The sequence below is a fragment of the Hippoglossus hippoglossus genome, chromosome 15 (assembly GCF_009819705.1).
Source record: "Hippoglossus hippoglossus isolate fHipHip1 chromosome 15, fHipHip1.pri, whole genome shotgun sequence".
In the NCBI taxonomy this organism is placed as follows: domain Eukaryota; kingdom Metazoa; phylum Chordata; class Actinopteri; order Pleuronectiformes; family Pleuronectidae; genus Hippoglossus; species Hippoglossus hippoglossus.
This window is the reverse complement of record NC_047165.1, coordinates 5,663,807-5,688,178: the sequence shown is the minus strand read 5'-3', so window position 1 is coordinate 5,688,178 and position 24,372 is coordinate 5,663,807. Positions and strand designations below refer to the sequence as shown.

Genomic DNA, 24,372 nt, shown 5'->3' with positions numbered 1-24,372 from the left:
TCCGCCTGGAGTGCGATGAGCGCGGCCTCTACCGGCCCCATCAGTGCTTCATGCACCAGTGCTGGTGCGCAAACCCAGTCAACGGAGAACAGATCCCGGGATCCCTGAGAAACGGACCGGTCACGTGCAACAAAGCTGTTTACTCCGGTGAGACAAGAGAGAACTGGTCACAAAGTCAGCTTGGGTAGAGAAACATCATTTCAACATGATGCACTATAGTATATATATATATATATATATATATATATATATAGTAGGTTAAGTAAAACGGAAGCAAATCATTTATAAAGTGTATTTTCCCATCAGTAAATCATTATGGAAGCTTGGTTTCATAGAAAAATAAGCTGGATTTCACTAGTACCACATACATGTTGTGAGAATTTTATTTTGGATAAATACTGAGGTAAATTTATGTATATCTCAGAAACCTTTAGAGAAACTGCAGTGTCATTTAAGCCATGGACCATTAAATAGAAATGTATTATTATCCTTATTATTATTATATTATATGTGATATTATTTGATCATTAGAAAAGAAAAAGTTTACTTTATTGTATGTAGATTAGGATTCTTCAGTGAGACAGATTTAAACTGCGCTGTTGTTGATAGTCAAACATCTGTGTTCGTAGGCGGCCTGCACAACTTGTTGTCTGTGCCAGATGTTGACATCTGATACTGTGGTGAGTACATGCACGATGTTCCTCATTCACTGTGTCTGCATCCAAATCTAAACACTGTAAACAGGCGTCATACATGTGAACATGTTTTGAATTACGTTTCCTGTTTTCTGATTCTCAGGTCATCGAAGCTGATGAAACGTGTCACAACTGTGAATCAACATCATATTAACAGCTCTTCATACGTTCATGGGAGTTTTATATACAGCTGATAAATTACCAAATCATAACCACTCCTCAGCTTATTGCCTGTTTTTATCTGCAACCAATATTATCTTTGCTATTGATGACATGACATCTTTTACTGAATGTAATTTTTTTGCAGATTAAAAAAGGTTGTTTTATCGCAATTGTATCAAATGTCAGTTTGATTATTATTTGTTATGGGATGTTGAGAAATTTGTTAAGTGCAGTGACTAGAAAAATTTAATTGAGGTGAGTAATAATAAATTAAGTGAGGTGAAAAAGAAATTATAAATATATTTTTGTACCTTTTTAAAGTATAGATTTTTGCTGATGTGAAAACTAGGTCTGCCAACTGTCTCTTTACATTATTATACATAATAATGAATTATTTAAATTATAAACATGGTGACTTGGGTGTGAGGACGTCCGGCTTAAATTATAGGAATGAGGATCTGGTTAAAAAAATATTGTCACACATTTGGACACAATCAGGAACAACTGAGACAAGTGTAAACTGTATTTTCCCGTTTTATTCGAAGAACACAAATACACCTTATAAAAGACAGTTTCACTACTTTTCTTTTACAAAGTTGTGATGGAGTTTCACACTGTTAAGTTGAAAACTTCTGCGTTGACGTGCAGGAGTGAAAATCTTTCGATAAAACAGTGAAATAAAGACCATCAACTGACCCGTCTGCCTCTGACTCCACAGCATACAAAGGCTTAAAGTAAGATATTGAATAAAGAACAAGAGAAAACAAGCAAACACATGATGAACAGGAAATACAAAAAATAAGAGCATGCAATATAAGGACAACAACACAATGATTGTCAATAGGCACAAGTTGTTTATGTGTTCCAGTTACCGAACATATATATGTATATTTTCCATCACACTTTCCAGTTAAAGTAAAAACTAAAGTGAACAAAACCTCAGACTGAACTCGGCTTCTCATCTATGGCTTTTTGGCTAAAACTTACCACAGGTGAGACTGTGCAGATCAGCAATGTGCGTTAATGTCAATGGCAACAATACACAGTACCTCCGTAAACTAATGTCATGTAAAAGGTAAAATCCATCTTAGTGCAAAATATTTATCTTTTATATCTATTTATGTATATTTCTTTGCTTTGATAAGAATTCATTGTATAATGTGTTAAGATGCGTAGACAAGCTTTTATTTTCTTAAATCTGTATATACTCTGAGGTTTACATGTATAAATATTTTTGGGAGAATATGGCCTCATTTACAACGAAATACTTGTATCTCAAATAACAGAGTTGAAAATGAAAGGTGGAGAAAAACACATTCACCTTTACATCATAAATAGAGCGAACTCCCTGAAACCAAACAAATTCAACTCTCTCTTTACAAATAAAACATGATTTTTGATTTCCTACAAGACAAGACAGACTTTAATTATTCAATTATTATAAAATGTGCTACAGTTCAGGCGTTTTTCTGTGCATTAGGTTTCAGATTAGTGTCCTAACAGCTTGGAAAAGGACATTTATTAATTAATATGAATGTGTATCAATTTTATAGTTAAAATTTATCTTCCTCTAAAAGAAAAACAAAACCTTGCAGAAAGTACTTTACACCAGCACGTGACACAGAAACCACATTTTTAGATAAATTGAATAGTCAATATTTTGCTGATTTTCTTTTCATGGTTCAATCAGTGATTTCTGTACAATAATGAAACAGCTTTAAATCCTAACATTTCAGAAGTGCAAAATAATCAGTCTCCAGCATATGAAATAGGCAGCCAAAACCCGGCAGGAAGAGGCTATTGCACACATGGCATGAGATATTCATATCAAGTCCACACAGCGTAGGCACTGTTGATATATGTTTTACATAAAGTACTTAAACACACACACTTCCAGGTTTGGTTTAAATTCCCAAGTGCAACAAGAAACATACATTTGTTTATGTTTATATTTTCATCTGACGATCTGCTAACTATCTCCCAAACGCTTGATTTCATTTTTTTTAACGGAAATATTATATTTATGAGAATACTTAATTTTTGAAAGAGGAGTCTTTTTTACCATTATAAAAACGACAGGTCTCGGAAGTAAACTAAAGTGATTATTCATGAACATCTCCAGAGACGAGGGCTACAATTCAAAATAGAAATGATTCATCAACAGAAACATTGACCTATAACCACATGAAGGTTTGTGGCAGCCTCTACACAAAGGATCCACTTGTGATGTGAGCTGATCATCCCCAGAGCTTCAAGTAATTCTTATTTAAAGCTGCTATAAAAGAAGGTTATGGAGAAAGAAAAAAAAACATATATTCAAAACAAAATGATATATTTTAGACTTCATCCACCAGCCTGATTATACCGGTGGGTCGTGACTAGAAAGGGTTGAGAAACACTGCTTTAAAACACTATTGGACACATAATGAGACCATTTGTTGTCTAATGTATATATTGTAGTTTTAAGTACGACTTGGGATCAGGAATCAGCAGCTATAATGATTTCAAGTCTTTTCAGTTAGTCTAAATTTAAGTCATTGACCACTAAATGAAAAAAATTTGGATCCTGTGTATTTAAAACAACTACATTATAGTTTTTTTAAATATCTCCCATGTAACAATAGTTCAGATGAACAAGATTTGGATATATATTTAACCTTACTCTAAAAGCTGATCTGACAGACAACAATTTTCCTATTTACTCATCTTTGTGTAACAATGTAATAACTTTTGAAATACGTATCTGTTCCCGTCTGTAGCTGTACTGGTGCCCTCTTCTTGTAGATGTCTCTCATCCTCCCCCTCTCTTTTCTTTTCCTCTTCTCACTTGCGTCCTGCTTTCAGGTTGTTGATGTAGTCTTTGACGGTGTTTTCTATGTTGGGAACGGCATAACTTTGTGCCGCAAAGATTCCCGTGCATGTTCCTACGGCAACACCGAGCAACGCCGAGGAGCGTAGCCTGGCGACGACGTACCCGGCCAGAAAACCTTTCAGGAAAGGAGAAGCGAGCAGACTGCCTCCCTGGAGAAGAAAGACGAGGAGGAATCAAATCAAGTACTGGGTAGTTGTGTATCTAAATCTGCATTCTGGTGTAGTTTTCATGTTTTTACAGTTGTCCTGAACACGGACGTTATGTGTGAGACTTACTGGAGGAACCCCAGCCTGTATCTCATCCTCCATTCGTCTCTGGATGTCCTCCAGCTGGTCCTTCAACTCCACCAGATCCTTGAGCTGGCCAAGAGGATTCTACACAGACAGACAGACAGACACAGAGAGAGAGAGAGAGAGAGAGAGAGAGAGAGAGAGAGAGAGAGAGAACCAAGGTTTGACCAGGGATTCATAAAACAGAACATTTTACTCATATATACATTCAAATGTAATATACTAGTAAATGTTTATACAAGTTTTAAAGAAGCTCACGTGTGTCTGTCTCACTTTTTCAACGTCACACTAAACTTTAAACTAGCCACGTTAACTCGGCTAATTCCGCGTCGAGCTAGCAGTTAGCCACCAGCTAATTCTCACATTAACTTCACTTGCTTTAAGTGTCTTGTTAAAACAACACGCACCGAGATTCTGGCGTCACTTTCATTCATTTGTAGAGGCTAATGAGCCAACTAGCATTAAGCTAACAGTCAAGCTACAACAGCTGAAGAACAGCCTGCCTTCACTTTGTTTAACGTCGTTGAAGCTAATTGATGTTCGTTGAATGAAGGTGTGCAAGTGACGTACTTATATATAATGTAGTAACTTTACTGATCTACACTGTTAATGCAGCGTCACGTTATAAAGTTGAGCACCGACCTTGTCATTAGCCATAGCTTCTGTGTTGTTGATGCTGACGTCACCACTGTCTTCTTCCCCTTTTTTTTTCTTTCTGAGTTCGTTGGAAATTAATTTTACCGCCCTCTGCTGGTTTCTCTCCTACACTGCATGTGCTTTTTTAAACTTTTCAACTTTGAAAACTTCACTCACTGTGCAAAACCATAAATTGTCTGAACAGATACAGGTTTATTACGGTCATTATAACTCTATAACTCAAAGACCCTTCAGAATGTTTCAATCACTTAACCAGCAGACGCTCACATATTCTAAACATGTGCAATAACTTATATATTTAAACATACCAAAATGTTCCAGATAAAGTCATTTCTTTTGTTATTAGTGAAGAAGCCTTCATGCATGTTGCAATTCATTTCAAATATTAATAGCAGAGAGGGGTTCACACAAACCTCACAGCTCCGAGGAAGCTGTCTAATTAGCGTGAACTTCCTGTGAGAACTGTGCAGCGTGAGCTTATTACTGCTGCTGGAGATCCTGCCTGAGACAGCAAAGGCGATGAGGAGAGAGTCGGAGTAAATAATTAAAGAGGAAGTGTGTCATGGAGGAAACAAGGTGCTGGAGTTGACACCGATATGTCTCCAGCACTGCTACAACTGCGTCTTAAGATGGAAGAAAGATTGTGAGGATTGAAAAATACAATACGACACAATACAGCAACACAATTTTGGTGACGCATGATGTGTTGTGTGGGTTGAAGTCAAAATGAATGGGTCACATTTCCTCCACACTGACTGGACAAGAGAGGACGTGTCAGAGAAGACAGTGATTGAGAGACGGGACGAGACAGAAAGACAGAAACTGCAGGAGAGGAAGGTCTGTGACATTCTGTGCTTTGGGTTCATTTGAAAAGATTAGCCTTGCCACAACAAATTATTACTTTTTAGACTGTACTTGGCGGTTTCCTCCAGAGGGGCCTCGGAAATGTTTAATCCTCACGCTCGGCAAGACACAGAGTCCATTAACCTTTCCTTAATCGGTCTTATCACGGGACCAACCTGCACTGGATTACAGTATTTAATGGTCTCTTCAAGCTGGAATTAAACCGTTTGCATACTTCTTTTCCATGAGACTGAATCGCTGGTCTGCAGGCGTGTGGGAGCTGAGCAGAGTGATGGAGGTAAGGTGGGCTGCTGATGGTTTAAAGGGGGGGGGGGGGGGGTTATTGATTTTGGCTGAGACATAGTTGGCTGAGTAATGTAAAGGAAAGGTCATTGAAGCATCCGGGGCCATCATCACAGGGTTGTGCTTTAGTACAATGCGCATTCGTATGCCATAAACGTCAGGGGCAGCAAATGGATTCACTGTACGTGATCGTTCGTTCTGTCAGCTTGATTTCAGTGAGTACTTTACAGCTTTGGGACTAAAGCCTCATCCATTATTTAACAGGGCTTGCTGAGTTATTACATTCATACAATGCAGGGGCTTTGTTTTAAATAGCACAGACATAAACTTCAATTGTTGTTTGTGCAGATAGAAGCTTTATAATTCAAACGATAGGAGGAGAAAGCCCTGAGCAGTTTCAAGTCATAAAAGCAGGAGAGAGTGTTTTTTTTCCAATAGACTTGGAGGAGTTCTTTGAAATTTACTTCACTGTTAATGCAATGAGTAAATCTGACTGTCTTCTAGAAGTCAGTGAGTGGTGGGATTTAACAAAGTACATTTGCTTTGTTACTGTACTTTTTCATGTATCAGTACTTATAGGGTAGGGTTATTTATAGATTACAGTAGTACATAATGAATATCAGCAAATATCTGTACGTTCTACTTATCTATATTTTGTCTATGAATTGAGTTACATGTTCACGTTGTTTTTTAATTTTCAAATATATTTTTGGGGCATTTCACCCAGTGAGTGTGAACTGGGGACAGAGAGTGAGGAAAGACCACGACTGAAATGAACCTGCCGCCGCTGCCGGGGGACTCAAGCCTCTGTATGCTTTAAAGATTTTAATTATATTTTAATGTAATAAACTTACATTAAAAGAAAAGTTAAAAGTGAATGTGATAGTTTACTTAAGTTGAATATTTGATTACTTCCCGTGTAAATTCAGTGTAAATTGTGGCCCCTTTGTGACCCCCTAATTCAGAAAAATCCTAGATCCACCACTGCTCCTTTAATAATAATGATAATAATACTAAAGTATATATAATATAATGATATAACTTTATTCATATAGCACCCTTTTAAACACAGTTACAAGGTGCTTAAGTTAAAAATGAAAAACCAATGAGAGTTGCAAGATGTTGCTTCTAAGGTAACTGAACAAATGCAACGTAACATACTAAAAGCCTTCTTGTCTTTGTAATGTTGTAATCACATTATCTATAGTAATAGGAATTTGTTTTTTATAAATATACAGCTACCTGCGTTTGATACTGTAAATTGATGCAGTGCAGAACACGTACTCTGATTAAAACTGGCACTGCGCTCACTTCACAGGAAGTCAACAAAAACAAGTCACATCTCCGTGGGACAATGTTATTGATTGTTTTCATTACATGCGAGTGAACCAACTGCTCCCCGCTGCCCCTTGTGTCACAAGCACCGAAATTATAGTTTCATAACCACTTCTCAGCCTCAGGAACTTCTGCTCTGCTGCGTCTGGCTGTTCTGTATCTCCTCGGGTTGTCATGGACAAACCGGTCCCTGTGGTGCTTTACATTGTGACGCACTGAGGTGCAGTGCTTCGGCAGAGTGAGCAATGTTTTTAAAGTGTCTATCATCTTATCTTGCAATCTGGTTCACACAAAGCTCTTCCTCCATGACACACCTTTAAAGTCGGCCACACAGTGTACTGCATTTGTCCGTGGTTTGAGCCAAGGAGCCTTTTAAAGTGGCTGTGTTGTTGTGGCTTGAGTTGGCCCGTGTTCAGTTAACTTCCCTGATTAACCTCGGTGTTCAGTATTCAGTGTGCGTTTCCTCTGCTGGTCACTGATACTGTGCGCTCTGCCAGCTCGGAGAAATGGGATTGGACTGAATCAGAGGGAAACGATTTCTGCAGAAGGACGTAGATCTTATTTATTATTTTATATGAAAGCTTAATCACAAATGTGCATGACTCAGCGTAATTGAGACGGGATAAAGAAAAATCACCTCCTACTTTAAATCATTAGAGAACACGACACTAACTGTAATATGGATTGTTTGTCTCTGTGAACAGATAAATGAGCTGAGTAAGACTGACAAAGACGTCAGAGGGATATATCCAGAACTATGACTTTGTCAAATGTGTCTCAGTTTGTGTTAAGTTTCAGATTCAGCTGCAGAATCCTCTACGTTTGGTCACACTGTGATTCTTAGGATCACTAAACTTTTACAGAGGAATCATGAGATACAATTTGAATTTCTTTCAGTTTGCTTAATAACAAACACATCAAAATGTGCAACAAACACTTGTGCACTTACTACCCAACTAGTTATCTGCACTACTGAGACATGACTTAATTGGATACACATCTGATGCTACTATGTGTTCTCTTTCAAAATTGAAAACCCTTTATCCATCCACACAATATTACCTGATTATCACCCTGATGATGAGAAGAGTGAATATCTCAAGGCCCATGAGTCCCCTTAAGTTCACCGCACCAAATTGCACACAGGCATCAGTCCCCCTAATTATAATCATTCCCTGGGAAACCTGTAAAATGGTCAAATCTTCTGTCAAACATCGCAAAATAAAAAAGAAGTGATCTGTGCCATAATTAAACAGATTCTCTCTTGTCCCATCCTTCCACTAAGTTTCTTGAAAAGCCGTTCAGTTGTTTTTGTGTAATCCTGCTGACAAACAATTTGTGTGTTTCTGGATGACAAATGATGTAATTTAAGGAAATACAGAAATGTACTTTTTCCACCGTGCCAGTAATGATAGTGTTGATGGATGAATTGTCAATGTGAATACCTCATACACACGATATCTCAGGAACACCCAGAAGGAATTTCTCCCACTTTCTCTTGGATTTAAGAAACAACTGATGAAAATTTGGTTGCAAAAGGTCAAAGGTCAAGGAGTTATATCTTGAGTTATTGCCATAACTCAAGAAATAATGTGATGGTTGTAACAAATTTTCAGTCAAATGTTTCATTGGATTAAAAAGATGAAGCGATTACATTTTATGTCCAAAACGACATCATGATATTCTGCAAAATCCCTCCTCTGGTCATCATTCAACACTTTATCTCAGGAGCAGAAGGGGACCGTGAAACACTGAACCGTGAAGTGGTAGCTCCAGTTCCCTTATATTTCTTTAATATAATTGGACACCACTTATATTTTTTCATATAATAAGCTGAGTTGATCCTTGCAGTGGTATGAGGGTAAAGTATTTCAACAGCAGTCCCTGTGAGTGAAAGCATGCAATTAAAATGGATTGTTTCCATTTCAAGGACGTGAGGGGCTTTGGCTTTTTGCCACTAATGATTTCAACATTTAGATATTAGTGTGTGTGTGTGTGTGTGTGTGTGTGTGTGTGTGTGTGCACGCATGCAGCCTGTGTGTGTGTGTGTGGTGTGTGTGTGTGCATGCAGCCTGTATGGGTTTGCCCATATGCCATCTATAAGCTAATTAAAGTTTTTAAGCTCTGTTGCTTCTCTGGCACACGGAGCCAAGCCAAAGAACGGAAGGAGAGCTGCTGCAGCCTCACTGCACCACTCTGCTGTGATGTGCCAAAGTGTGTGTGTGTGTGTGTGTGTGTGTGTGTGTGTGTGTGTGTGTGTGTGTGTGTGTGTGTGTGTGTGTGTGTGTGTGTGTGTGTGTGTGTGTGTGTGTGTGTGTGTGTGTATCTGTACGTGCAGTCCAAGGTGCGGATGTGTTGCCACCCTGTCCATCGAGTCAAAGGGGGGAGCAAGAAGTAAAAGAGGAGGAAAACTTTTGGAGTTAAGAAAAAGTCGCTGGAAACTCCCAGAAAAAAGTCTTTACGTCCAGGCAGCAAACACGTGTTCAAGAGAAAGAGAGTTGGAACATGTACAGGGAGAAGAAAGGTGATATATACTTGTGAGAGAGAGGTCACCAACAAATATGAGAGTCGAGGAAGAAGAGTTACGAAGCTGTGAAGAGGAAAGTGAAGGAGAAACAGAATGAATGGAATTAAAGGAGGGATGCAGATATGAGAGTGTCATCAGGACGCACTGGTGCCTCACAGGAGGGACTTTCCTTTCTCTCCATCGTCTGCATCACCTGCCTCTGTCCCCTCTCTTATTCTATCTCATTCTTGGAGTTTCTCCAGCCCTCCCTTCTCCTCTCTTCTCCTCTCTCCTCCTCTTCCTCACACACACACACACACACACACACACACACACACACTGGGGATGCCTGAAGCGGTGGAAGCCCAGATCAGAATGGTCTGAGTCCCTGAGCCTAACAGGTCTGTGATCAGCTGTCATGAGAAGGTGAAGCCCTGTTTTCATGGAGGAGAATTTTCAACAGCCTGTGGACGTTTACCAAAAGTGGTGAAGACAGGGATGCCTCCACTTTACGAGCACAGGGGTGGGATGTCAGAGAAAGCCACTTCTCATTTCATTTGAGGAAGGTAAAGCTTCAAACTAAGATCTTGTGTCTTTAAGTAAATTGGTGATAAAACAAGGCGAGGACAAGGATCATATTTTTTTCTGCTCTCATCATCTTGGAGCTGGATGGTTGCCGCAAACTGCTCGAGAAGAAAAACACCACCCATGGATTATTGATTTCGTTGATTTTTCACAGCTTTCAGGAAAAGGTGCAGTGACACTAACTTTACACGATGCCTCCAAAGAGAGAAGAGTTTTCTTCTTCTATCAACAAGAGATTAATAACATAACCAGTTTCTTCATCAAGACTGAAAGAGATCCGCCCATCCGACTATCTAGTTACATGGAACTGCGAGGGAGCCGCGGTCCCATGGGCGGCCAGGACCTGAGGGGTCAGGGGTTAGCTTTCGGCATCGCGGCTCCCGGGATCGCGGGCAGCTCGGTAATAACAGCAGTGCAGCAGCAGGAATACTCAGCCGGCATCTGGCTCCGCAGGAAGGACAAACTAGAACACGTAAGTTCTGAATAATATGCAGCTGAGGTCTGAGAGACAGATGGAAGAAGGCTGAGACAAAGAGCAGGGCTCGAAAATGTTTTTGCTCTGAGTCGTTTCTCTAAAACATGAATATTCAAGACATGCAACTTTGTTTGTGATGAAATATTAAATCCTTTGAATTAAAGGTAGGGACAACTGAAATGGAATTTAATAAATTGGAATAAGCTGTAGAGGTTAAATTGTTTGGTTGTTTTGTAAAATGTGAACATAAATTCAACTAAAACATCAACAAAAAGAAAATTACATGTTTAATATATGGATAAATTAGCAGAAAACTACTTTACGCTGGAATAACAATGTTTTATAGGCAATTTTGATGATGTGAAATTTGCTGGTCCCAGTATTTTCCGTGTTTTCAGCTTCTTTCTGTTTAACACGATTGATAATGAACTGGTGGTTAAACCAAAAAAATTAGTTGTTTGAATTTATTACCTTGAGCTCTAGGAAGTTGTGATTGCAATTCTCATTTCTTACATTTTATAATTTTATAATTTTATAAAGTGAAAAAAGCAGTACAGGAAGTATTCCAGCTGGACACATCATGGCTGCCTCACATATCCTGCGTCTGTTTGGTGCGTCGGTTGTGCACAACCTCAGAAATTAATGCATGCAAGGCATCTGTGCTGCACTTTGTTTTCTATAACAGAGGAGTTAGAAGGTCCTCAGCGGACTTGCAGCTTGCAGGTGAACGCTATCAGCATTTTACAGAGGGCTGCTGCATGAGTGTAGAGATGAAGCGTCGGGGAAACGACTGGAAATAGGTGTGTGTTGAATATTTGATGCTGGAGGGGAACAGAGCCACGTCCAGGGAGCTGCTTTCTAAGCACGTCTGCAAAAGGATGATGAATCAGCCAGTCCTTCTTCCTGCAGACCCACACACACACACACACAAAGAGAAACACACTCACTTAAACGCACACACATGCTCATTTTTACCCCAGTCACTATAGCTTCATGGACCCTGGATCAGGGGTAAATGAGGAGTGTGAATTATTTAAGCATCAACAAATAAAAACATAATGTGCAGCTTTCTTGGAACAATGATTATCGCTGACTGACACATTTCAGCTCTTGTGCACTGAGGTCACAGTGGTTGCATTTCTCAAACTACATAAGTGCATCTAAGTGGATTTAATACCCTTAAGAATCTGATTAATGACTCTATGGATGTATGTTATGTAAACCTCTGCTCTGCACTTTGACTAATGACAAGCTATGATTTACATGCTTGGTTTCTGATGTGCATTTTGCGCTGTGGTTAATATTAAATTGAAGTTTGTGTTGTGTTGGATACAAAGTGTGCTCACTGCTTTTAAGATGGAGGTAGATGAGGCAGCAGCTGACGGACGGGCAGACACACGGAGGCTGACTCTGCATGAGAGACGGTAACATTTGAAGGTTTGGCAGCTCAAAGTGGAGCCGGCTCCCCACGCTCTTTGCATTTTCAATTTCATGGTGACCGATGTATAGATGTAAGTCTGAAGTAACATTCGTCAAACTATATAAGACTCTGAGGCTTTTTCTCCTTGAGCTGCACAAAGAGGTTTATATTTTTTATCTCCCCTCAGGTTGTTGGAGCTGAGCTTTAACATGTGGAGCCTACAGATAGATTTAGTTTTTGCTGCTTAGGTTTTGAGATCCATCTTTGATATTTAATTTTTTGGTTTCACTTTTCTGTAACATTGGGAGAAAAGATTTGATGATTTAAATAATCAGGCAGGTTTAGGGGACTGATGCCTGCAATTTGGTGCAGATCAAAACAAATCTGGATAAATAATTTAAATGTGGTTTAATAAGGAAACTGTTGGGTATGGACTCTATGTAATAAGATTAAACAAATATTCACTCCTGTTCCTTGTTGTCTAGGTTTAGATGGAGAGTGAGATGTACTAAGAAACAGTTCCTTATTTAACCCAAAGGGTATTTCCACAGTAATGTCAGGTTTACAGAGTTGAGTTTCGAGGGAAGTTAAACTCAGTTACACATCGGTTGATCTTCAAAGATTTCCAGTCATCAATTTAATCCCAACAAATCCCTCTGATAAATGGTGAATCCTCCACGAAGAGACCGGAGCCTCATTAATGCTCCTGTGGGCATTTCCTCCGAGCTGAACAAAGCTCTGAGCTGCTCCTCATGCTCAGTTATCCTGTAAAGACCCTTTGTCTCCACCACACATCCGACTTGTGTCAGTTAAAGCTGGACAGACTCTTGTTCTCCTTTTATTTACGAGTTGACGGATATTTATTTCTCAGCCGGCAAAGCTCATGTTGAGATCTGAGCTGCTACTGACTCTCAGTTCAAGTGAGGAAACTCAGGAGGATTTTTGTCATTAATAACTCTTCAGGCTACGTCAATACATTTCCTTTCCCCATCCACACGAACAAGCCTGACAAACACATCACGTGACCACTTACATACACAGAACTTGCGCGTGTTGGTGTGCAGATGCAGGAATTAGCTCCACTAACAGCTCATCTCGTACCCATGGAAGCGGTTGTATTGTTGTAAAATATAGAATTTAACTGCCCAACAGACCACAGGGTCGGAAAAGCTTTTAATGGATGAAGTGTTCTCCATTGTTAGACGAGGCTAAAGCCAGTTGGTTTCCTCCAGAAGGGGATCATGTGATAGGAGTCTGACGAATCAGCGAAGGCTACGCCATGACGGTAGAGATCTACGGTGTCTACGTCAAAGACGTTTCTAGACTTCTCTGTTTTAGTGGCTATAAAACTCCAGAGAAGTGTAGACTATGACTGTGATTATCTGTCACAGACGAGTGTGATTGGATAATTAAGGCTGTTTTTATACCAATTAGAGAGGAATTCACTCTGTGTCAGTGACAGGAAGCAGTATTTTTCGCTGCATTCACAGGTTTCATGGATCTTCAGCAGAAACTCCGACAGGGAGAGAGGTTTCTGTGGGAGCTGCGGCAAATTGCATCAGATTAGAAGTGGTCCCTTTGGAAGCCTTTGGCCACGAGCTTGCTGTCATCAGTCATCTACTCACATCATTGTGTGGGATACTGGGTACCCATTAAAGTGACGGGTCGGGGGATTTGGCTTCCTGTTTGACAGTTTGGCTCAAGTTCAGCTCCACTTTAATGCAACAGCAACTGGATTTAAAGCCTCTGGCTGTAATGAAAGGTGTCTGCTCTGCTGTGTGTGATGTTGAAGATTTAATCGAATTATTTCCTCTCTGTCCGTCAAGTCACGCTGCTTGTCAGTCATCTTGATGTCATCGAATCCCCTCCCAGTCCAGCCAGTTGGACACAACCAGCAATGAATCCCTTTACTATGGTGTCTCTTGTTGTGGCTTCCCTCCTCCAGACACGTGTTCCTCAACACGTCATCCCAGCAGCTCAGTGAAACGGCTGTTGGGGGCTGCTCATTTGACACAATGAGCAGCAGAGGGAGCTGTTGCCTCGTGTGAGAAACTACAAACAGAGGAAAGTTGAACATTGTGTCTCTGCATGAACTTTTGTGCAGGTGTGTGTTACATGTGCAGTGATAATGAGCGTCTCTCCGTTTGAAGCATGATGGCCCTCAGTTTCCTGTATGTGAGCTTTTAATCTCCTTCGTCTCATTTACTGTAATTGGCTGGCATCACACGCACACACACACACACACACACACACACACACACACAGACACACACAGGAACCACATGGTGATTGATGGTGGAAATTGTCTGGAAGCCGCTCATACTTTTTCATGTGATGAACTAATTTTGCAATTAGCTAAGACTCATTAGACTCAGTGTGTGTGTGTGTGTGTGTGTGTGTGTGTGTGTGTGTTTCAGAAAGAGAAATTATAACCGAAGTGTGTTTGAGTGTGATCGTGCTGTACTTGTCCTGAAGTGCTGAAGAGGGATTTAACCGTGTAGTGTCAGTATCTGTGTGAGCATCTCCTCTGCATCTCTTATGGAGAAACTCTTCAGCTCAACATGACTTGAATAGAACAGAATAATAATTTCCTTATGAAGCTTCTCCGCTATTAAACGAGTTGGCACACAGTGTAAACAGATGCCATTTATCAGCTGATGCGTGGTTCATCACAGAGGTCTGGAAATGTCTCAGCTCGTATCTCACTGTGCAGCAGGATGTAAAAAGAAAAAACATCCACAAGCTGCCTGGCTTCTGTACCAGTGTTATCTGACACTGGCCAGAGAGAAGCAGCAGCAGCTTGACCTTTTACTGAGCTGGAGCTGACGCCTGAAGACCGACAGTGAAATGACCTGAATCACGAAGCAAACTGTCAATACGCCACAGGTGAAGGAAAAAGACTCCCTTCATGTTTGTTTGTGAAAAATCACGTGATATGCCTCCCCCTCCACAATCCTCTACAACCTCCCAGTTTGTTGGTGTGTTTATTTCCCATCTATCCCTTAGCCTCCGCTGCCCTATACGTCAGTGTCACTGCCCCTCAATCACCCCAGCACCCCCCCCTGAAGGCTCTGACAGGGGTGCTAGAGATATTTGCTCATCACTCCCCCATTATATCAATGTAATCTTATCTGGGGAACCTACGTTCTGCTCCTGCAATAAACCTTTCAAAGGTGAGTTGTCTGACTGAACTGTGTTTAATATCCTCTGGTGTTTTCATGCTGCTGCTGTGACCCTGCTGTGTCTCCTCAGGGATGAAACCTCAAAGACACACACAGAGAGGATTTTCAGAGAGTTCAGAGGAAGTCACAGCAGGTAGAGACGGAGCCAATCACACATTCTGACAATCAACCAATTAAGCGACTTCAGAGAAGTGATCAACAGCTCGTATACTGTAGATCCCAGTGAGGCTCTGACTGCAACAAACACACATTAGAGATGAATGTGTTTGGATTTGAATCCTCTTAGAACCACACATGTGAAACTTTAGCAATTAATGTACGTCAGGGACGCATTTTCAAACTTTTAAACACCATTTGAAGCCGTTCACATTCCCAGACGTCTTGCTTGTTTGCTATTCTTGCTACCTCCGTCAAGGTCACCCCTGTGTGTTTGTTTGTCAGCAAGATCACACAAAAAACGAATTTCCACAAAACCTGGTGGAAGGACCAGGCACATTTGGAGAACTGATATCTATGAGTGAGTGAAATTTGGTGCAGCTTGATTGGATTGAAGGAAACTGTTCCGCTATCCAACAACTGCTAATCTCCTTTTTAAGCGTTCACTGTTCTGTTAAAGAGATTTAGACACAGTGAGAAAATAAGGATGCTCCTGTCACCATCACTATTGAAATAAACAAGAAGAATATCCCATAATACAGATGTGCAGCTCCGTCAACCGGAAAGAAAAAACAATCTTAAATGTCGTCCTCGTAGTGATTTGTGAAAGTTTGCCGGGAGAAGTAATTATGTTTGTGATTGGGATTTTATTGCCAGTGCAGTAAAGCTGGAGGGTAAAGCAGCAGGTGGGTATATAAAAGTTTATAGGAGCTTTAACTGTGAAAAACCCATTTCCTGTCTTCTATTCTGTTCTTTTCTCTGCATCGTCTCTTTTCTCATCTCCCTCTCTCTGGCCTGTGAAGTGTGACAGCACCCTCTGTTGGCTGTGCTCTGTCTGCACACAGCTGCAGGGCAGACCGCCTTTAAAAGATTTACTATCCCTGCTCTGCATCTGAGCAGGAGCTGCACTGCATCTCAATGTGCTGCCAATATTACTATTGCATTCTGAAGAGACAACCGGCGAGCATCACTTCATGATGCGTGCGTTTGATGCCAGTGAAACTCGCTCAGCCTGAGATTCACTCCTGGACACTGTGTAGCATCTCTTTCTGTACGTGCAACACCTCTGTGTCAGTGGCAAAGCTAATCAGGAAAAAGGATGCGTGTGTGTGTGTGTGTGTGTGTGTGTGTGTGTGTGTGTGTGTGTGTGTGTGTGTGTGTGTGTGTGTGTGTGTGTGTGTGTGCGTGTGTGTGCACTTTGTAATACTTTGTAACTGTTAAATCAAATAGATCTTGTCATGTACATTTGTTATATTTCCAACCTGATTCATGAGAACAAATTGTATTAAAAGAGAAAGGGGCGTGTACAATCACACAGAGATTAATTAGACCAGAGGAAAGGGAGGACAGGGCAGAGCTCACTGTGACGCACAGTGGGAACAGAGAGGAGATGGACAGTGAAAAAAAGAAAAAAGAAAAGAGGAGCATCTATTTAGTGTCCGTATGGGAGAACAGGGAGATGTGAGCTTTCTATTAGAGGGAGAGGGTGGGGAGATATAGAGGGAGAGAGAGGGGGAGGGAGGGAGAGAGAGAGAGAGAGAGTCAGAGGTAGGTGGACGAACACATGATACTGTGAGATGAGAGGAGAGGAGGAAAGTGAGACAGAGATGAAAAGGGAGGAAAGGAGGGAGGACAGGAAACATCAAGAGCGGAGAGTGAGATGATAGAAAAACATAGATGACTGACAAAGTGTAGGTAGACAGATAGATAGATAGATAGATAGATAGATAGATAGATAGATAGATAGATAGATAGATAGCATCATGATAAGATTTAGGTGTGTTCTGCTCTGTTAGAGTTTTCATTCATACAACAGCAGGAGGGGCGAGAGGGAGCAGCACTTTCCTTCTCTCTCCATCACACACACACACACACACACACACACACACACACACACTCCTCTGACACACATACACGTGCATTTACAAACAGCAACACACATTTTCGCTGCGTAGAGCGACGGACTCCCCTCCCCTGAGACTCCTTCTGTTAGGAGAGGAGAGGAAGCGACAGATTTTGTAGCTACAGACGTGGACACACACACACACACACAGAGAAAAGCACATGTGTTTCATAGTGGACTGGAAACTGAGGGATGCATCATGAAGGTAAGCTCTCCACTGTAAATTGTGTGTGTGTGTGTAGTTATGGGCCAAAAGCATGTTCTATCTATCTATCTATCTATCTACAGTATCTATCTATCTATCTCTTATCTATAGTTCGCCCTGTGCTCTGCAGAGTGATAATGTTCCTCAGTGGAAGTGTCAGGTGTTCAGTCTGTTCTCTGCTTCACACTCAGCTGGTGTTTTAACTGTGTGAGTGTGCATGTGTGTGTGGAGGTAGCGAGTCTTTAGGACATCTGTGTTCGTGGCGTTCTGCAGAGCTTCGATCCTAAAAAGCACATTTATTCCTCTCATGCAAGCAACTCAGAATTATTTCAATGTACGGTGTAGCGCACGTCCGGGCATCTGGACCAGTGTGGTGGTATATTGTTCAGTGGTGCTGTGACTGATGTACATCTGATTATCATGCATAAGTTAGGATTGCAGGTAACCAGCCTGCATGTTTAACAACAGCCTCACAGCTCCTTTAGTTCTTTTATAGCCTGTGAATCCCTGATGCTGAACATGCAGGCAGCACGTACAGCATGTAGGATTTAGCAGGATTCATGTGCAGAATATAATTTTATAATCACCTTGAACTAAGAATCCCTGCACCCTAAAAAATGCTGGGTTGAAAATAACTAAATTTGTGTTAACGCAGTTACCAAGTGCTGAGTCAAGTGTGGACCGATCCAACACTGGGTTCTTACAAACTATACATTATTGGGTTAAAATGACAAAAAGTATTGATGAAATAAAACTGTAGTCAAATTATGAAGATGAAAGATGAAACAAGCACATTGTACCAGTCGTTCTTTATTATTAATTAATTTATACAAGCAGAATTTGCAGCATATAAATGATAATTCAGATGCATGTTGGCACAACTACACCAAAAACACAGGGATGTGCCATTTAATATGTTTCACATTCATAGATGTTCTTTGTTGAGAAACCTAAACAGACAGTAGTTACTGTACATTCCAGCTGTCTGAGCTCTCATCGCCTTAACACTGTCTGATACCCAACAAAGATGGTGTTATTGATGGCTAGAAATAAACCCTTCATATCTAGAACAATAATAAAACTCTATTTCGAGCAGGTCCTCTTTCACAGAGTCCGCTCGGTTGCACCTCCTTGTTTCTACACAAGCCCACAACAGACAAAGAAAACACTTTTAGACCTTTAGTGTTTTCACGTATACTGAAAGGTGTATTCAGTCAGTTGCAATCTTAAACCTCACCACTAGATGTCACTTAGTCCAACTCTGTGGTCCTTTAATAATAATAATAACTCTATTTGTATAAAGTTACAGAAATGATCTGCAGTTTTTCCTTTTGGTCACCATTTATTGTTGCAAAGGGATGAAAGCTGTCTCTCATCTATTTATTTACAGCATCTATTATGTCAATTCTACCTTTGAGTTTCTTGGAAGAAGCACGGGGTTAAACTTGTTTGGGGCATAGTTTGCGTACATGGATGTTTACGAGGTTAAACAGGGGCAGCAGCTGAAACTGCAGCTTCACATATATTATTTATATATATACTGTTGTTATTTCTGCATCATTTATTAGGGAAAATTCTAAAGCACGGCTTATGAATACCTCTTTAACTGATGTAAGTGCAGTTCTCTATGGAAGATTTGAGATATTAGCTTATTTGCAATCATGGTGGAGAATGGAGTATGAAAATGTGTCATAGAATCTGTGCACCAGAGACATTTTTCAGATTGTAAATGTCTCGCTCGGCATTGCCACTTGATTTAGTTTCATAGATCCTGATCATAAATGTAAGATTATTTATAATCTATATACATTCACTGGCTCTATTAGGTGGTTTATAGTGATTCAAAACGAATAACAGCCGTGAAAAGAAAATCATACTTTTATGGTTGGGCCATTAAAACTACATTTAGAAACATACATAGAGAATCATAGACTTTACATGAAGATGGACGACATGACAGCCCCACAAAAATGAAACTAAAACATGTTGAACGCCCCCTGGTGGTTGGCTGCAGTATATGTCATAAACCACACCTCCTCCATGTTGGCAGATGGGACATGGAGCAAACTAAACTATTTCAGTAAGTTTGGTTTTAATTAGTTATTTTGATAAAAACAGGCAGAAATGTCATTATTGACATCACCAGAATATCTAGCTACGTTTTTTGTTCAACAGGAGACAGCGTCGTCCATCTTTACTTCCTGTCTGTGGTGTGACTTTGCATGAGTAATACAGGAGCACGTTTCCTCAGAAATCAAAGGAAGGGGACAGACTCAGCCCCTGTCGCCTCACTGTGGACTGCCCAGCTCCCATTGGCTCCTTTAGACTGAATCGCTGATCAGTGCACTATACATGACTCAGACCCATTAGGCAGCGAGTATTACTGTAGCAGTCAAATCATTATAAGTCTAAACAAGCTGAAGACCTTTAGATTCTGCTTTCCTCTTTACCGAGACTCCATCTTTCTTTCTTTCTTCAATTCGTCCTCGTCATCCCTGTCCCTTTGTGCCTCCTGCTGCCTTCAGTCGTTCAGCATGGGTGCACAGATTACTGCTGCAGAAGTGAGCTGCTGGGCCCAAAGCAGGCCAACATCCAAGTCTGACCTACTACACTTAGAGTGTCGCTCTGTGTAGGGGAGGGGAGAGAGAGTGATGGGGAGGGAGGAAGATGGGAAATGGGGAAACGGGAAGAGAAGAGAAGAGAAGAGAAGAGAAGAGAAGAGAAGAGAAGAGAAGAGAAGAGAAGAGAAGAGAACAGAAGAGAAGAGAAGAGAAGAGAAGATATAGATTGAAGGCTGACCGAGAATAGATGGTGTGGCAGATGTATAAAAGTCTTTCGTAATGCTGCTCACAGACAGCATCAGTATACCCGGTACACACACTAACACACACACCTACACACACACACGCAGACGCAGTAGCCATCAGACCCTGGTGCAAAGCGCCGGCAGAGAGGAGAGCCCAAAACACCTGAAACTGTATCCATGGCAACCAAACTACTGGCTGCCGCATGTTAAACAATGGGACAGATCCAGAGTCTGTGATATTTCTTCTTTCTGACCAGACGTCACCTCCCGAAGAGGCTTGTTGACGCTGAAGGTTCAAGTTTGGAATAAGCAGAAGTTCAGGGTTAAAGTCGGACTCACTGAACATATGGAGTCCATAAACTTGCTCTAAATTATTTTATTACAATAAACTGTAACAAAGGATTAGAGGTTTGTGCCGCAGCATGCATCTGAAGCTGTATTACTGCGCTGAATTGAATGTTGTTTCCAATAAATATACATGAGGTAATGAGCTAGTAAAGGTCCGTGCTGTCTTAGCCGTCCCGCTCACATACGTCCAATGTTTGATATTCGGTCATGAAACATTTCAGCAGTGTGAAGAGCTTTGATTTATTTGTTAGGTAGCCTGAAGGAAGTTATAGATAATAAGCTTTGCAAAGAAATAATGTAAAATCTCTGGATCAAATCAAACTTTGATGTAGAACTGCACACACATAAATTAGTATCAGGTGGAATTATTTTTGTGACATTTATTTATGCTTCTTTAAAAAATTAAAAAACAGAGATAAATATGTAAATGACAGACCTTCATGGATTTGTTGTCTTTAAGTCTGTGGTATAGTCTAAAAATAAAAAGTTGTTCAGTAGCCAAAATAACAAAAAAGAAATGAGAATAAAATAATTATTATAATTATTATTATTTTACAGAAAGTGTCCTACTGACCAATGACTGGGTCCATTTATAATAAAAGGGACCTGGAGGAGACAAAACTAAATGGGATGCAGCCACATTAACGCCACTGCTGATGCCTGTGGTTTTTATGCTATGAAAACATCTATCACCTATTGAAACAACCATTGTGTTAAGATAGAGTGTGGTTAGGTTTCAGGCAATAACACACACACACACACACTTCTACCTTTGGAAAGACACACTATCCATCATTTATGTGTTAATAAGGTTTAACCGGCCAAAACAAACAACACCTCTCAGAACATAACAAGATCTCAGCAGAGAACACAGTCTTATTTATCAAAGCATCAATTATGGATGGACAAGAGGAGAAAGGAGGAGTAGAGGAGGAGTAGAGGAGAGGAGAGGAGAGGAGAGGAGAGGAGAGGAGAGGAGAGGACAACTGGTCAGAAACAAATATGATTCAACCCTAATTCTTATTTAAATTACGTGATGATCACTTTGTCATATATAGACTTCTACTCCCCTACACATTTTATTGATATGCATGAACTTTGCAGTTTTGACACAAGAGTGAGAGGGATTCAATTTCCATGAGTATAATTTTACAGTTTTATTGTTGTCGTCTAAATGACAAATGGCTCCATTGTAAAACCAGTGGTGTGGATTTCTAACAGCCGTAAATCCTGCAACTTCTTGACGTGTGGACTGTGCGTGTTTGTGCACACGTTTGTCCTTGATGTTCCGTGTGTGCAGGCCGAGCACAGGGCTCCTCCATCATGTTAATGTCTTAGTGCACAACACAAGTGCACTAATCACCTCCTGCTTCACTCTGCGGTTCTCATTAACTCTGCAACAAACAGCTATGTTCATTTCAATTAAATTAACACTGGGGGATACAATGTGCGCAGAGATTATTAGTTTGACAAAAAGACGTCAGCCACTTTCAGAGACTCGAAAAGAAATAAAAAAAACGTGACCTTGTCTTTGTCTCCCAGGGGCAGAGCAATTTTATGTGCTGCTGAAAAATTGAACACATACTTTTTTAATGGCCACATCTGGACGGGGCTCGGCGGGACTGCAGAGAATGTGCAGACATTTCTCTATGTGGGGGCGTGTTGTCAGTGCAGAAACCTCGAGATTCAGGGATTTTTAAAAGTTAGCTCCCTGCCCTGGTGTTCCCTCTGCTGCGCTGCTAAACTTCTGAATGTGCATCACATCTCACATCAGCAGCCCCGGGAGGAAGGCCAGAGAACACTGACAGGTGTTCAGGGCCGTGCACACAGTCAAATTCCCATCATGCTCTCTGCTCAGGGTAAAAAAGTTGCCTCGTGCAGAAGCAAATGCATCAGTGTCGAACAATCCAGCTTGAGCATCTAGAGTGATGCTAACTGCTTTATGCTAAAGCAGCAGCAGCATTCTGAGCTATGCTAATGACAGAGCTATATGTTAATTGTACCTTTAAAACTGTGATTAACAGTTGCAAGTGTGGGAAAACTTGAATTCTGAACTGATGATGACGTCGGATGAAAGTTTAATGTTCAACCATCATCGCGACGCAGTATTAGCGACATATGAGTCATATGAGTCATAATATTATGAGAAAATGATTTTTGCGCATTAAAATATCGATTTCAAACATCTGCCCACTTGCTTTTCGTGGTTGAAAGACAGAAGGGAAAGGACAGGAGAGTGCCGCCATAAAGAGAGACACACAAACAGCACATTTTACAATAACCTGAAATTGACGGTGCTGCTGTGCACCTACATGTGTTCTCCCCTGAAAGCCATCGTGACACAGACTGAATAAAACTGCTTATAACTGCTTATAAGTTCTACTTTGCAGAAAGTAGTTGGGTCTACGACTTTCTGCAAAAGGTCGTAGTGAAGAGTTGTTGCTCGGCTGTATTTTAGCTGCACTGCAGAGAGAGCACTTCATCGCTCTGTCCCCAAGGTGAGAACTTTATTCACTTATAAAAGAAAAACAACGCTGACTTTGATGCAGTGGAGAAAAAGAAAGGCAAAGACATCTGGTCCACTTCAATCAACTGAGTTGTACTTGGTATAAGCTCGTTTTAATTTCTGTTTAGAAAGTTGTCAAACAGAAATCTGCCTCATCAACGTCCACAATCAAAACAGTTTCCTGTTTGTAAAGAGTCCCGATAAATTAAATGAAACAAGGGGAGACACAGCTGAGTCTTTATGACGATGATTCGTGACGGGCTTCCTCTCTCACACTCTCCGTCTTTCTTTGTTCTCTGCCACCGTGCTAATTTAGCAGAGGCCTGTGGCTTGTCAGGGGATCAAGCCCAAGCAGCTCTACTGGCAGCGCTTTAATGAAACACCTTTTGGCTCCCAAAGAATGTGTGCATGTGTGCAAGTGCGCGCACGTGTGTGTGTGTGTCTGTATACACTTGCTGAGCCAGTGTAATTGAACATCCTGCTGATTCCACAACACAACGCACGCACAAGTGGTGGAGTGTAGCTGGTAATGTCGTGAACAGTGCCAATAGGATACAGCCGCTGTTATAGAAGAGAAGAAGAGAGCGGCGGCAGGAAACGCCACTGGATGGTCGGAAGTGTGGAGGCAAATGCTCGGGTCTGCAAAAACATCTCGTTTTCTAGTAAGACGAGACGACTGTGGTAGATATAGTTCTGTAGTCAACACAAAGGGTTTGTGCTGAGCAGAATGAGATAGTCGACTCTGCACATTAGTAATAATGATAATAATATTAATAAACTTGATATTTAAAGAACTGTTTTATCTTTTCGTAAGAGTTACAGAGTTCTTTCCACGGTAAAGAATAGAGATCACAGCTAAACCAGAAATTACAAGAGGAATCAGAAAACACTGTTAAAAGTAGATTTAAAAAATGATTTTATAAAATGATGTATTCACAAAGGTTCCCTAAAATGACTAAAGGACATTCAGAAAGTGCAAAGGCCTTCTTATGAAACCACATATAAATCTGCACCAAATTCCAAACTTCATTGGAAATGTTTGTACATTTTTGCCGAACTTCCCCTGTGGAGGTAATACATCTCATAATAAAAAGCAATAAAAAGAATAGAAGTAGCTGTAACA

At 40.7% G+C, this 24,372-nt stretch overlaps 2 protein-coding genes across 5 annotated transcripts in view; one reads left to right on the top strand and one right to left on the bottom strand.

Moving 5' to 3' along the window:
• The window catches only part of LOC117775443 (inactive phospholipase D5-like), a 56,131-nt gene that overhangs the window by 4,233 nt on the left and 27,526 nt on the right, over positions 1-24,372 (top strand). The window contains exon 2 of one of the 4 annotated variants that reach the window (XM_034608576.1): positions 17,185-17,589. In XM_034608576.1, the coding sequence (XP_034464467.1) occupies positions 17,584-17,589 (6 nt within the window). In that variant the 5' untranslated portion in view covers positions 17,185-17,583. Of the gene's footprint in view, positions 1-9,996; positions 10,721-17,026; positions 17,590-24,372 lie in introns of those variants that run through there. The other 3 variants (XM_034608577.1, XM_034608574.1, XM_034608575.1) reach the window with 3 other exon arrangements.
• On the bottom strand, positions 1,374-4,737 carry LOC117775444 (SLC35A4 upstream open reading frame protein-like). The gene is made up of 3 exons (XM_034608578.1): positions 4,662-4,737; positions 4,005-4,103; positions 1,374-3,878 (listed from the first exon to the last, which is right to left on the bottom strand). The coding sequence occupies exons 1-3, from the start codon at positions 4,674-4,676 to the stop codon at positions 3,681-3,683; spliced, it is 312 nt and encodes a 103-aa protein (XP_034464469.1). The 5' UTR covers positions 4,677-4,737; the 3' UTR covers positions 1,374-3,680.

Excerpts from the sequence above, each read along its gene's own strand:
- LOC117775444 (XM_034608578.1), bottom strand. Across the intron at positions 3,879-4,004 it reads TACAGGCTGGGGTTCCTCCA|GGAGGCAGTCTGCTCGCTTC; the intron begins GTAAGTCTCACA and ends TTTCTTCTCCAG.